The 12,643-nt window shown below is 47.2% G+C and overlaps 2 protein-coding genes across 3 annotated transcripts in view; one reads left to right on the top strand and one right to left on the bottom strand.

Moving 5' to 3' along the window:
- The window catches only part of LOC103912921 (ras GTPase-activating protein 4-like), a 6,334-nt gene extending 4,660 nt beyond the window's left edge, over window positions 1-1,674 (top strand). Inside the window, exons 2-3 of the mRNA XM_009319331.1 lie at window positions 198-421; window positions 1,154-1,674. Of these exons, the coding sequence (XP_009317606.1) occupies window positions 198-421; window positions 1,154-1,189 (260 nt within the window). The 3' untranslated portion in view covers window positions 1,190-1,674. The remainder of the gene's footprint in view (window positions 1-197; window positions 422-1,153) is intronic.
- LRWD1 (leucine-rich repeats and WD repeat domain containing 1) overlaps window positions 1,582-12,643 on the bottom strand; it is a 16,262-nt gene continuing 5,200 nt past the window's right edge. For both annotated transcript variants that reach the window (XM_009319295.1, XM_009319294.1), the window contains 12 exons: window positions 10,942-11,094; window positions 10,064-10,204; window positions 9,076-9,417; window positions 8,327-8,453; window positions 7,971-8,080; window positions 7,245-7,452; window positions 5,604-5,676; window positions 5,374-5,514; window positions 4,571-4,668; window positions 3,812-3,973; window positions 2,876-3,000; window positions 1,582-1,964 (listed from right to left, as the gene is read on the bottom strand). In XM_009319295.1, the coding sequence (XP_009317570.1) occupies window positions 1,824-1,964; window positions 2,876-3,000; window positions 3,812-3,973; window positions 4,571-4,668; window positions 5,374-5,514; window positions 5,604-5,676; window positions 7,245-7,452; window positions 7,971-8,080; window positions 8,327-8,453; window positions 9,076-9,417; window positions 10,064-10,204; window positions 10,942-11,094 (1,821 nt within the window). In that variant the 3' untranslated portion in view covers window positions 1,582-1,823. The remainder of the gene's footprint in view (window positions 1,965-2,875; window positions 3,001-3,811; window positions 3,974-4,570; window positions 4,669-5,373; window positions 5,515-5,603; window positions 5,677-7,244; window positions 7,453-7,970; window positions 8,081-8,326; window positions 8,454-9,075; window positions 9,418-10,063; window positions 10,205-10,941; window positions 11,095-12,643) is intronic.

The raw sequence follows: 12,643 nt of genomic DNA, 5'->3' as shown, positions 1-12,643 counted from the left end.
AGGGCTGCTTTTTTTTTCTTCCTTTTTCTCCTCAGAAAGTTTAGTCACCTTGTAATAGATGTCGTCAGGGCAAAGCAATTCTGCCTTGGAAAGTGAGGGAGTAGCCTCCACGAACACGTTCGTAACGCCCTGTTTGAAAGTGTGCTGGCGAAGCCCATCGGAAACACGGCTTTTTTAATTCCTTTTAACGTAAAAAGCATTTGTGTTTGTGCTGCGTGGTTGTTCACTGCTGCTTTTCCCTTCCAGGCAGTTACTGAAAGACCCCCAGGTGTTATTTGCAGGGTACAAGGTCCCGCACCCGCTGGAACACAAGATTATCATCCGGGTCCAAACCACCCCCGATTACAGCCCCCAGGAGGCTTTCACCAACGCCATCACAGATCTGATCAGCGAGCTCTCCCTCCTGGAGGAGAGGTTCAGGGTAAGTTTGTTTCTTTTTTTTTTTTTTCTTTAAAACTATTTGAGCGTCTTGCAACTAAAAGTTAAACCAAGGGAGGGGTAGCGTATCTTAGAGCTGCTATTTTAGGTCAATAAATTCATCAAAGCCGTGCAGCGTCGCGTTACTCGGCTCCTGTCACGGCGTGGTGGAGCCTGGCTGCTCGCAAGGGTTATTTGCATGCCCAGCAAGCGTTCGGTGGGTGCTCTGCAATTCCCGAGATGGCCGGCGTTAGCGTTGGTTTTTCTCACAGTCCTCTTTCTTTTAAAGAGTAGAAAACAGTTTTCTGTTCTTCCAAAGTGTTTGGGGGGTTTTTTTTGACTTCTCCTGCCAAAACACTGGGACAGTATTTTTTTTTTTTGACCACTTCTCATTGATTCTGCTCAACTGTGCAATCGTATTTATTTAGCCCCTGATTTTTGAGACTTTAAATCTGCCTGAAAGGTTATTCAGACAAAACCGGGGGGACTATGAGCACTACACCGTCTGTGTAGTGTTCTCTGATGTGCTGGTAAAAGGTAACGGTGCCCCACTTTTGTAAATACGTTTTGATTTTCATTTAAGCATTATTTTTCTGGATGGCGTAGAGATTTCCACCGATGGCGTGCAGTGGTTCTTGCGTTTCGTAGAAGACCGGTGTGGTTGTTTGAACTAACCTCCTCCAGCTCCGTAACAGTTCTTGTCTTAGTGTATGTGGTTTTTGTTTGTGTTTTACAGGTTGCCATCAAAGACAAACAAGAAGGAATTGAGTAAAAGATCACCCCATTTAGAGCGGCCTGTACTTCTGCTGCAGAATGATGTGCCTGTTAGTTGAACGCTATATTTAAACCTCCGTTCACGGCAAATATGTTCCTCCTTGTCCCACTTACTTTTGGTTTTTGACAGCAGCAGTGATCTTTTGAGGGTTGTGGGGGGTTTTTTTGTACCAGACAGGCAGCTTGCCAGGAGGGTGGATGTCGTGTTTGATTTGATAGATAAGTCCTTAAAATGATTTCTACTTTTCTAATTGGAGCCTCAAGGCAAATATTTGTACCGGGCTGTTGGCGAGTTTATTGTGAGTGTACTTCCAGAATGAGAAGCCGCTGAGCGATAGCGGTAGATGAACTCTCTGCTTTTCCTTTTCAAGAAATCTAGGCACTGCCAACTGAACTGGTATTTTGTTTTATTACGTGTCATTTCTATAAAACAAATGCACAAATTGTGAAAAGTTACAGTAAAAGAAACCGGATGTTTACAATGACTTGATGAGTTTAACAAACTCGTTTACCTTTTTTTTTTTTTTCTCTTGCACATAATAGCTGGTTTAGAAAATTTCATGGTTACATGGGTACCAGTCACTAATACTGCACTATTTCAAAGCACGGGAATGAAACTCTGTTACAAGGAACTATGACTTCTTCCAAATTGCTGTTATGTTCACACTAGTTAGAACAACAAGGTAAGTAAAAGTAGGGTCTGATACCACATTGTTTATTAGGACTTCAGTCAGCTGCTCCCCGTTCGCTCGAAGCTCTGGCCAATTGAGAATCTACGAGGAGAACAGAGTTTGGGTAGGAAAGGAGGGGTGGTATTGTCTCTGGAAGTGGGAGGTGGTTAATTACTGCAAGGCCTGGTTTGACGATTGGGTCTCTGGGGACTCCGCTTCCCTACTGACCTGGGGAAGCTGAATAAAAGGTTCCTCCCCTTCCTGAGGGAGGCGGTGCAGCTTTCTGATACTGCTCCTAAAGGAGCAGGGTTTAACGCAGAGGGACTTGATCAGAAAGGAAAAAGTGAAAGCGGCTGCCCCTCAGTCCTGGAGGAACCGACTGCTGACTTGGGCAATACGCTTCCAGAAAGTCCATGGCACACTTGGTCACCTCATACCTACATCTAATGGTAGCTCAAGACCAGGCTCTGGAGTGACAGCCTTCGAGAGGGCGAGTGATTGTCCTTTCAGAGCCTTCACCATGCAAGGGAAGAGTAACTGCCCAAAGGAGGGCTATCTCTGGAGGCCAGGGAAATACCAAGCGAAAAAAAGGGTGGCGTGAGCATAGGGGAGCAGCGAGCCCTTTTCCGCGTGCCGTTCTGCCAGGGAACGGCCTCTCCGGCTTCCCTCCCCTTGGCCCGTCAGGGAGATGCTGTCTGCATGCTTGTATTCTCAGGCTTTCCAGTTTAACCACCGATTTTTTTTTTTTACCGAGGGCCCTTCCGCTAGGAAAAGTTGCCAAGCTGCAGAACGCAGGAGCAAACAAACGTGTTTCACAGCTCCTAATTCCCGTCACACTTGTGTTTGCATGAGATTTGAAAGATGGCCTTGGTCACGCGCTGGAGATGATCGCTTTTAATGGCTTGTGCGTGTTAGGTAGAGGAAACACTAGGTGTGTTCTGGTGTAAAACCGCTCAGCTGCTCTGGGGAGGGAGGGAAGCCCAGCTCAGCCCCAACGGGCAAATGAGACCTACCTGTGTGGGAGGGATCCTCTTGTCTGTGCGTTTTCCCTTTGCAGAGCTCCACGCTGTGGTGTAGTTTGAGAGGTTGTACATCCACACACTTCCCTGCTCGTCGCCACAGAACACGTAGTCTTTTGCTGTAAGACCAAAAGAAGCAGCTGGAAAATGAGCGTGGAACTGAGAGTCCACACCTTTATTAAAAGCAGAGCTCGAGACAGTGCTGAAGGATCCCACGGGAGGATATCACATTTCAGCAAAACTCTCTTTCTAGCACAATCTACCTCGCGCTGGAAAAAAACTCAATTCATTTAAAGATCAATCGGCTATTTTAACTCCAGTAAGAAAAGCTAGTGATAAATGTTTTGGCATTTCTTCTAACTTTTTCAGACTTTTTGGTTTTGGATAAGCGGCAATCAGATCAGATTTGTTTATTCCTTGTTAGTCTTAAAAGCCAGCTGCCCTGTGTGTGGAATTCCTACCCCTTACTTTGGACGCAGTAGGCATTAAAATGACTCTAGAAAAGCTACAGGGCCAAGCCGTCAGCTCCGTGCGCTTTGAAGACCTGTACAAGAAGACCGTGTTGGCACTGTGCAGTCGGTGTAGCACTGTAAGCCTGAGCTGTTCCCCCGTTGTACGGCAGATAGCACAGCTGCATTCACGTATTCCTTGTGTTATTATTTATATACAGCTGGTGCTGGGCTGTTGCTGCACTGTACTGGAGCTGCAGCGCAGGGAGCTGAGGGCTCTTGTTGCTTGCCGAGGGGAGACCAGACGCTCCCTGTGATGGGGACTGAAATCCAGGCCTCTGCCTCTAACTACGGGCTCCTCCGACGGGTGGAAGGGGAGGCCCACGCAACTGTTCAAAGTAAATCTCGGACCCCTGCGGCCACCTCTGCTACGGTGACTGGTACAGCCTCGCTGCTTGCCCCGAGGAAGGGTGCTGCCTACCTGGGCAGGTGCTGAGCGTCAGGTAGGACAGGTCCGTCGTGGACCACTCGAGCTCAGCTAGAATAACTGCAGATACCGTTCGCTGGTATCCTTTCCCCTTTGCGTCAAAAGACCGACTCCAGCTCCATAAGTATATGCATCCCGGTTTGGAGCTCTTGGAAACTAGGGAGGAAAGAGGGGAGAGGCTGTGTCAGTTGCCTGACTGAGAAGTGAAATGCCTCAAGACAAAGGCTGGCCTCTGGTGAAGGCGGTCCATCCAGAAGGTGGCTTTTAAGACATGGGACCTTATACCAGCAGCAACTGTTTCTGCCTCCTTTACCTTGTTTCGGGATAATTGGAGACTGCAGAGGGATTTTCAGTCCCATGCTTATGTTCCTGAACTGTAGAACAAGCATAAGCTATGCAGAGACCCCCAGCCCGTGCTTTAAGCGCTCTCCCAGACGTGGGAACCCCCAATTCCCCTGCAGAAAAATACTGCTGCCACCAGCCCTTGAGCAGAAAGGAGCCCTCCTCCCTTCCACTTCAGCACTGCTCGGCCGAGCATGCTCTCAGGGATGGGTCCATCTGATTTCCAGTCCTGCTCAGACATGGGTTTGCACCTCTAGCCCACATTTTTTAATGATTCTGGGAGACAGCTCCATCTAAAGAAGAGGCAGTCACACCCCATTCAGTCCCTCTGCTCATCATGCTGGCTTCAGCCTGCCACATGCTGAGGTGCCCGACTGTTTTTCTGGATCAGGCTGTTGTGTTTATACTCACCGACGACATCATCATTCAGAAAAGCCAAACCGTCAACCCTGTGAGATGTTGTCATGCCTCCATCCTCATCAGGGAACTGGAATATGGCTTCAAAAGGCCTAGAGCAGGGGGGAAGGGTGAAAAGCGTCAAGTCCTGAACGGGCAGCAGTGGAAGGGCACTCGGGTACAGAACGCAGGAGAAGGAAATTCAGGTGTCAGTGAGCGTCTTGCCAAACTCAGATGAATTCCCGCTCGAACTTATGCTTTTGGCCACCGGGGTTTAATAATATAGTAGAAGCCCGTTTGCTTAAGAGACTGCTGTTTTACTTCATCTGTTTTCGTAGGCATCAGGATTAGTCTATGTCAGCAGGGCATGACTTCACTTGCTTCTTTCTTGAAATTTTTTTCTGTGCTCCCACAGAGTGCCAGTTTCCTGGGTAACCTCACGTACCAGAAGCAGGGTAGGCCTTGCTGGGAGACTGGAACGCGATCCAAGAATTTACACTCCCTTACACTACTTCAAGATGATACGCCCTTAAGTTTTAGGGCATTGTATTACACCCACGTCAGCCCTCCTTCAAAGCAGCCTGCAACACTTGTGGACTGGAGCATCAATACAAGCTCAGGGCTGCTACCTTTGAACACTCCTTTAGCATTATGCTAGTATTTTTTCTTGCCACTATGGGAAGGGGAGTATGAGTTAAGTTTGGTAGGACGTGCTGCTTTTCTTGCTCAGACCTCCTCGGTTAGAAATAAAGCCTTTGCTAGGACTACCTCTTCTTGTTATGGAAAGCAAATGCATGCCCCCAGCTTTTGGTTCTCACCTGCTTTTTTGTTCCTTATCCAGTTTTATATTCCAGGCAAAGCAGCCGCCTTCACAGCCAGCCAGCAGGTACTGATCGGAGCAGGTGGGGACCAGGGCAATCCGTAAGGGAATGGAGAGCGCTTCCAGCACCAGCAGCTGGCTAAAAAAAGAGAACAAGCAGTTAAGCGGTGCTACGATGTGATAGTTGTAGGCTCCTGGACTGGCCACATCTGGTTTTTGAACCTTTACCTTGCTTTGAAATTGTAGTCACAGTCTGGAATCCCAATATCCCAGAGTGCAATTCGCTTGTCATAGGATGCAGCTGTGGGACACAGAAGAGAAGCAGGTAGTGACACCGCTGCTCATCTGGCTCTTCTCATGCTAGCTGGCAATTCTACCCGTGTCACAGGCTGTAACATTCTAAGCCTGTGGCATCAGAGAGCTCATTAAAGCACAGCAGCAGTCACCGAGGCTCCTGGCTCAACACCACTTCACAGACATTGTCAAACATGCACCATCAGTAATTTGCATTCTTACCCTGTGCTCTAAGAGGAGCAGATAAAAGAAAGTTTGTTTCCTGGTGTCCATTACTAAATTGTGGCTTCACAAGGTCATTAATTAGTCCCCCTTTGAGCTCATGTTTCTGGTCATGGGTTCTAGTGGAATCTAAAATATGAGCTCCAACCTCTACTCTCAGGCAGACGCCGCTTTATTCCACATATCCACGGCTTACTGTGTTCACATCCACAGCAGCTCCCACTGGGAAAGTTAGGCGCTGACGTAAAGTGTGAAAGACACTTAATGTCTTTGTCACCAAGCTGATATACTGACAGCAGAAACAATCCTAACAGATTACTCAGAGTAATCTGGATCCTTATCAGATGGCACCCCTCAAACTCAGAGTAAACGGGTTAGTGTCCAGTCCTCAAACAGGCATGCAAAGACTCTCACTTTAGTACTATAAATTTTTCTATGCAATGTAATGAGCCTTGCTGTCCACGCCATGATACAGATGTGCTAGCAACCTCCTTACCCCTCCAGGCTTCTGCCTTTTCCACTCTTGAGCTTCTTCTTGAAAAGTATCCACTACAGATACCCGTGTTTTAAAAAAATTCCACTTTTGATGGTTCATGTAGCACTCTAACCACTCCAGGATGTGGGTAATTGTAGGCAAGAGAAAGAAACAATGTGCTGTGGGGTGCAGGTGTGGTCGGAATGGCTCTGTAACAGCTTACTTCACAGGCCTGACAATGCAGCTGCAATTTGTAAGGTGATGGTTCATTTCCTACCAGTCCATAAGCCTCAGCCTCTGTGGGCCCTGCTGTGGCAAAGCTCTCTTCTACATCAGGACCCAAATAAAAATTTCTGATGAGGCACAGAACTCAAAAAATTTTCATTTATTCAAAAGCAATTAAGCGCATAGTTTTGCTCGTTGGAAAAAATGAAATGCAACAGCCCATTATACGCTGCATTGCCCCTGTTGCCATGCTCGACGAGAGCCCTGCCAGCTGACCGCTCGCTGCCTGGCCCCCAGCAGGCTGCTCCGGCTATCATTCTTCTTATTCATCCCTGCGGAACGGATCCACTACTGGGCTTGTTTGTGGCTAATGCGTGCGTGACAGCCACCCTGAGCGCTACCGAGTGAGAAACAGGAGCTGCTGCACCTCAGCTAGAGTCAGGCTCTGTGGCTGAAACAATTTGTACCTTCTGTAGATTACTGCCCTATGAGACTAACAATACTCTCTCCATAACGTCTGTCCACGCTTTTTGTATGTGTGTGCGGTCCCTACCCACACCTGCTTGCACTGGTGACAATTCCCCTCGTTAAGGAAGCCTGGCTTTTTCCACGTCAGGTACTAAAGCTAAAGAGATTCTGAACCAGAGACTTACTGAAGAGGTGAGTTTCTCGAGTTGGGCTGAAGCAGACAGTAGCAATGGGCTTTTTATGAGCCTTTATCTCCCCGTAGCAGAAGTCAGCTGCCACATGAATCAGTTTGACGATCCCTCTCCTCCCAGCAGCCGCCAAGATATTATGAGATTTTTTCCGACTGTTGCTGATTACCATTGTGAGGGTTGTCCACGCAACACTGAAAAACTCCTAGGATAGAAAGAAACCAAGAATAGCGTGAAAGAGAACAGCCAGCAGGATGGCTGTTAGCTCAGAGATAAGACAACTATCACGAGAGCTATTCAGGTGAAATGACACGTATTGAACACAGTAATGAACTGTGAACGACTATTCGGGCCGGAGCATCGAATCTCAAAACAACCCTCAGAAGAACACAAACTACCAAAACAGGCTGTTTATTCCTCTATGCCGTCAAGCAGTCTTAGCTGCCTGGATACACAGACGTATGCCTGTGTGAGGAGAACAGAGGCAGACTGATCTTTTAAACTAATAAAAAAATAAAACGAAACCAGGCTAAAAGGATAAGCAAGAAATGTTTACTATCTCTCTTCATCCTTTTAAGGATGCTTTTTAAGGATTTTAAGGTCCATGCTAATGCTTGAAACCCTTTCAGAACTCTTTGCAATATATATTATCTGTACATGTATACAATTGTAACGGATTATGGTACTTCCATTCAATGCTTACTATTCCCACTTGCAACCTACCTCTGTAGCCACCTTATACTTTTTCAGCACCGTCCCCGTCTCACAATCAATCAGGCAGATGGATTCCCCTCCACATGTTGCCACAGTTCTGGAGGAGCTCACAACGGGATCTGAAAGATGAAAAGAATGGGTGAGAAGTTCCCAGGTTCACGGATAACACATGAAGACTGCAGCTTATCACTGCCTGGTGCTCTCCCAGTCTCCTGTTTTCAAAGTCAAAGTAGTAGTATGTAAGCAAGTCTCTTCCTGACAACGGAGACTACAGCTTGAAGGAGCAGGGGTCTAACGCATGGAGTCCGCTGGGATTCCAGAGCCGGGTGGTTCTGGGAATCCTGCAAACCTCTTTAAGAGCTCACCTTTCCTGGCTCCACAGTCTAGCAATGGCTCGAAGACACAGGACCAGAGCTGCGTTTTAAAATCCTCGCGGCTGTTGCCTTTACTGTGACACTGAAGAAAATGCAATGGCTCTGCACTGACATCCTCCTACAATAAACCATCCACATTTAGAAAATTCATTCCCCTGACAGCGGTTTGCCTGTGATTGCCTTGACAGAACCCTCTACTGAACACAGCAATCTGAGTTAAACTGAAGTATTTTTCAGCCCTTCTGTGCTACAGAGAACAGGAGAGACTGAGGTGCCACCAATGCTCAAGACTCCTAAACCAGCAGGCAGCTGTTTAGAAAAGATGTGCCCAGCAGACCCCAGCAGTGAACCCCATTTCCTGCTGCAGAGAAATGTGAAAAACCCTTTAGACCCCCACTGGTCTGAGCTGAGGGGGAAACACCTTTCCCCATGCAGCCATCAGGTTGACCTGAGAGCAAGTCATGCCAGTCCCACTTCTAAGAACAGGCTTTCAGTGCACCACCTCAAGAGCACCGGTCGATCCATCCCCTGCAGGGGATTCACTGGTTCCAGGGGGGGCCTTCCCTGACGCCTCTGAGAGATTTAAAACAACAAAAAAAACCAAAACAAAACCGTAACTCACAATGTATCTGGCCAATTATGAGCTCCAAGCTGTGTAGAGCTCTGATGAAACCTGAATGCGGCTCCTCCCACTAAACCAAGCGGCCGAAAGCCAGTCCCAAGGGGGCTGATGAACATACCTTGCCCTTGGAGTTCTTCACTGGGGTCAAGCTGACAACTCCGTTGTCCTGCTCCTGGCTTTTCTGTTCCCCTGTCAGCTGGCTGGATCTTCTGTTGCTTTGCCCCTTGGGAAACTGCTCTCCATTCTTATGTGTCCCTTCAGCTCCCTGCTCAGGGCTTGCCTCTTTGGCTGGCTCGTTCGATGTTCTTGGTTTATCAGGAGCTGGGTCATCCTGCACATGACTGGACTTTCTGGGATTAACCGCAGCCTCCTCCTTGGTGTTTGCCTGGGACTTGGACCTCTTGTTTCCAGAGCCTGGTTTTGAATGATTTCTCTTCCTCTTGCTGGGCGTTACCGTGACCTATAAGGCATGTTGGCAGTTTCTGCAGAAAGCTTCTAGCTTCCCCGAGATGTGCAGGTGATTTGTAAATAAGTCAGCGATATTAATTATTCAAATGCAAGTACCCTCCCACGGTTACAGACTAGGTTCCAAGAATCAGACAGCCCAGAGCTGCAAAGCTCCTAGAGGCAGAGGCTAATGAAAAAAATCACACAGCCAGCCTCATTTTCATCTCCCTTCCCTTGCCCCAGTTACTTGCGATTTACATACGATGTGGAAAAACAAATCTGGCCCATGGACCGAGGGGGTTCAGTCTGCAGCCATTTCAAAGACGGCAAGCACCATCACGGTCTGGCCATGCATCAGCCCAGTTCTCTCAGTAAAAATATCCCTTCCTCGAAGGAGAGGTGGAGTCAGTAGGACTATACTCATGAAATCTTTTGGGTCTCCTATGAGAATGGAAGCTCTCTCCTCCTGGAGAGCAACTCAACTGTCACATTGCTGGGAAAGCTTCAGTCTGGCCATAAAGAACACGTTGTTGAATACAGGCTGGAGCCTGAGACTGCCCCTACGGTTACCAAAGGGTCATAAATGTAAACTGACAAGTGCTACTGATTTCATAAGAAATAAAAAGGACATTGTTAATGTAACTGGAAAAATCACCTACCTGACCCACATCCTCTGCAGCTTCCCTGGGGCTTTCTGTACTTTCTTCCTCATTCTCATCCATCTTTTCCTCTGGTTCAGGATCTGTGTTTAACTCCAGACCCAGTGAGTATGCCAGAAACTCTTCTGCGATCATTTTCACCTTAGAAGCAAATACGTGGATATGTTTAAAAAAAAAAAGACAAAAAGCAACAGCAGTCAAACGCTGATGTGTAATGACAAGAGCTGCTTTGCTGGGTTTTAGTATCTGCTTCCACTATTCTACATGAATTTCACAAGTGATGGAGGAGTCCTCAGCTGCCAGCCTGGCAGGCCAAGTCCTCTGCTGACATTACACGACCCAAGAACTTCACTTTGTCATGGGCATCCAGGGTATACATTTGCGAAAACAACAGCACAGCAACGAAACAAGACAAAGGAGAGATGGAAGCCTCAATTGTATGTATGCACATACAATTAAAACATATGTTACAAACTAAATGGTATCTTTCCCCACTGGGAGTAACTTCAATTCTGTCATTATCTTTTCTCCTTTCATACAGCTTCCATCAAGACTAAAGGTTGCCATTAGACTTATTTGCAAATAATTAAGTACTAAGGATACTGCAGTCTTGTTAATTAGTACAAGTATCATTATTGCTTAAGAATTAAAAAACAACATATAATGACAGTCATTGCAACTTGGTGCACATTTAGTCCTAGTGCTTTTGTAACTGCTTAAGAAAGCAGTGACGAAAACCAGAAAAAGCGATACCACCTGTCTGCAAGAGCCCTGATACCCTGAACCCAAATCCATACAGCATTTTAATCAAATCCATTCAGAATCAGGCTGCAGAGTCCTTGCCTGAAGAACAGAAGGGTAAGTGAAACGTAACCTACCCGCCAGCGGGTGAATTCACTGAGTGAGCTGGGTCCATATACCACATTGGTTTGTACTGACTTCAGGAACTTTTTCTTGATGGACTTCACTTGCTCAGCTGTATATTTCTCAGGAAGTTGGTCACGGAAGAATTTTTCCCAGTGAGCAGTAACCTAGGCAGAAAGACTGAGTTTATTCAACACGATACTACAGAAAACCAGAGCAGAAAAGCACAAGAGTGCTTGTGAAAGCACTGAGGAAGTTGCCAAGCCTGAGGCTCTGGTAGCTACATGATGGCACTGCTTCCATTTATTTTATCAGTGTTCAAACCACGACTTCAGCGAACAAGAAACCCAGTTCCTCTGAACCAAGCTTAAGTGAGCGTGGCTAAGCAGGTACCGTCAACATGGACCCAGAGCAATGCCAGATTTCATGCCTCGGGATCCATAGCAAATGATCTTAAGGTGTCTCACGCTGTACCCTACTAACAGGGAGTACCTGACAGGCAACTAAGTTATTATAACAGGCACGGGATAACGGGGATGTTTGAGTTTTCTTGTAGTTCAAGTGCGTGCGTGAGCAGGACTGGTGCACGTCATCCCCATTTATAAAGATACCTTGACTCCAAAAGGCTTCTGAACTACGGGCACAATCATGCAGATGCTCACCTATCAGCACAGTTTCCCGTCTGAGAGTTTCTGGTGGGTAGTAACACATCCATAAGCATTTGGACCCAACAGACGTTTTACATTTAGACAGAGCAGTAAGAACTGGGCAGCCAGGTACAGAGCAATACCATCAGGGAAAGGTATCTGGGGCACAGATACCAGCACAAAACGAACAGCACGGGGGGAGCATCCGGTGTCTCATTAAACAGCCAGCCATGCCCAGTTGCCTGGAGGATAAGAGGCCGAGCAGCCCTCACCAAGACCCTTTGAGGTACAAGGTATTATTACACAGATAACACTTGGCACAATAAGCCATCCCAGTCCTCAGTATTTGATCTCTCCACCACTGCTACACAGAAGGAATTAACAAGATCAACTAACTAGAATACAAATGGTAAAAGCAGTACTGCACAAAACCCGCCCTTTTTCATAATAGAACAATAATTCTGCTCAAGATCACAACATGCTTTTTGGGGACAGTCTGTCAGGAGCAAAACTGTGTACGTAAATGAGTGAAAATAGAGTTCCAAACATGCACAGCTGAAGAAGAAAGAACAAATCCTTGTTCCTGGTGTATGCTGGAAAAAGCAAGATTATCCTGAGCTTGGTTTTGTGCTCCCCATTTCCTGGGGCCAGGACAGTAACGTAAATTAGATGGGGAGGTGTATGCAGCTGTTAGCTCAGCACCAGGCTTCTCCCATTTTTGAATGATGTCATGGTTTAACCCCAGCCAGCAACCAAGCCCCACCCAGCTGCTCGCTCACTCCCCCCCCAGTGGGATGGGGGAGGGAGTCAGAAGGGTAAAAGTGAGAAAACTCATGGGATGAGACAAAGACAGTTTAGTAGGCAAAGCAAAAGCTGCACACACAAGCAAAGCAAACCAAGGAATTCATTCACTGCTTCCCATGGGCAGGCAGGTGTTCAGCCATCTCCAGGAAAGCAGGGCTCCATCACGCGTAACGGTGACTTGGGAAGACAAACGCCATCACTCCAAACGTCCCCCCCTTCCTTCTTCTTCCCCCAGCTTTATATACTGAGCATGACGTCCCATGGT

This window comes from Pygoscelis adeliae, unplaced genomic scaffold, assembly GCF_000699105.1.
Source record: "Pygoscelis adeliae isolate BGI_AS28 unplaced genomic scaffold, ASM69910v1 Scaffold282, whole genome shotgun sequence".
Classification (NCBI taxonomy): Eukaryota; Metazoa; Chordata; class Aves; order Sphenisciformes; family Spheniscidae; genus Pygoscelis; species Pygoscelis adeliae.
Note: the sequence above shows the minus strand (reverse complement) of the source record. Positions and strands in the feature narration are given on the sequence as shown.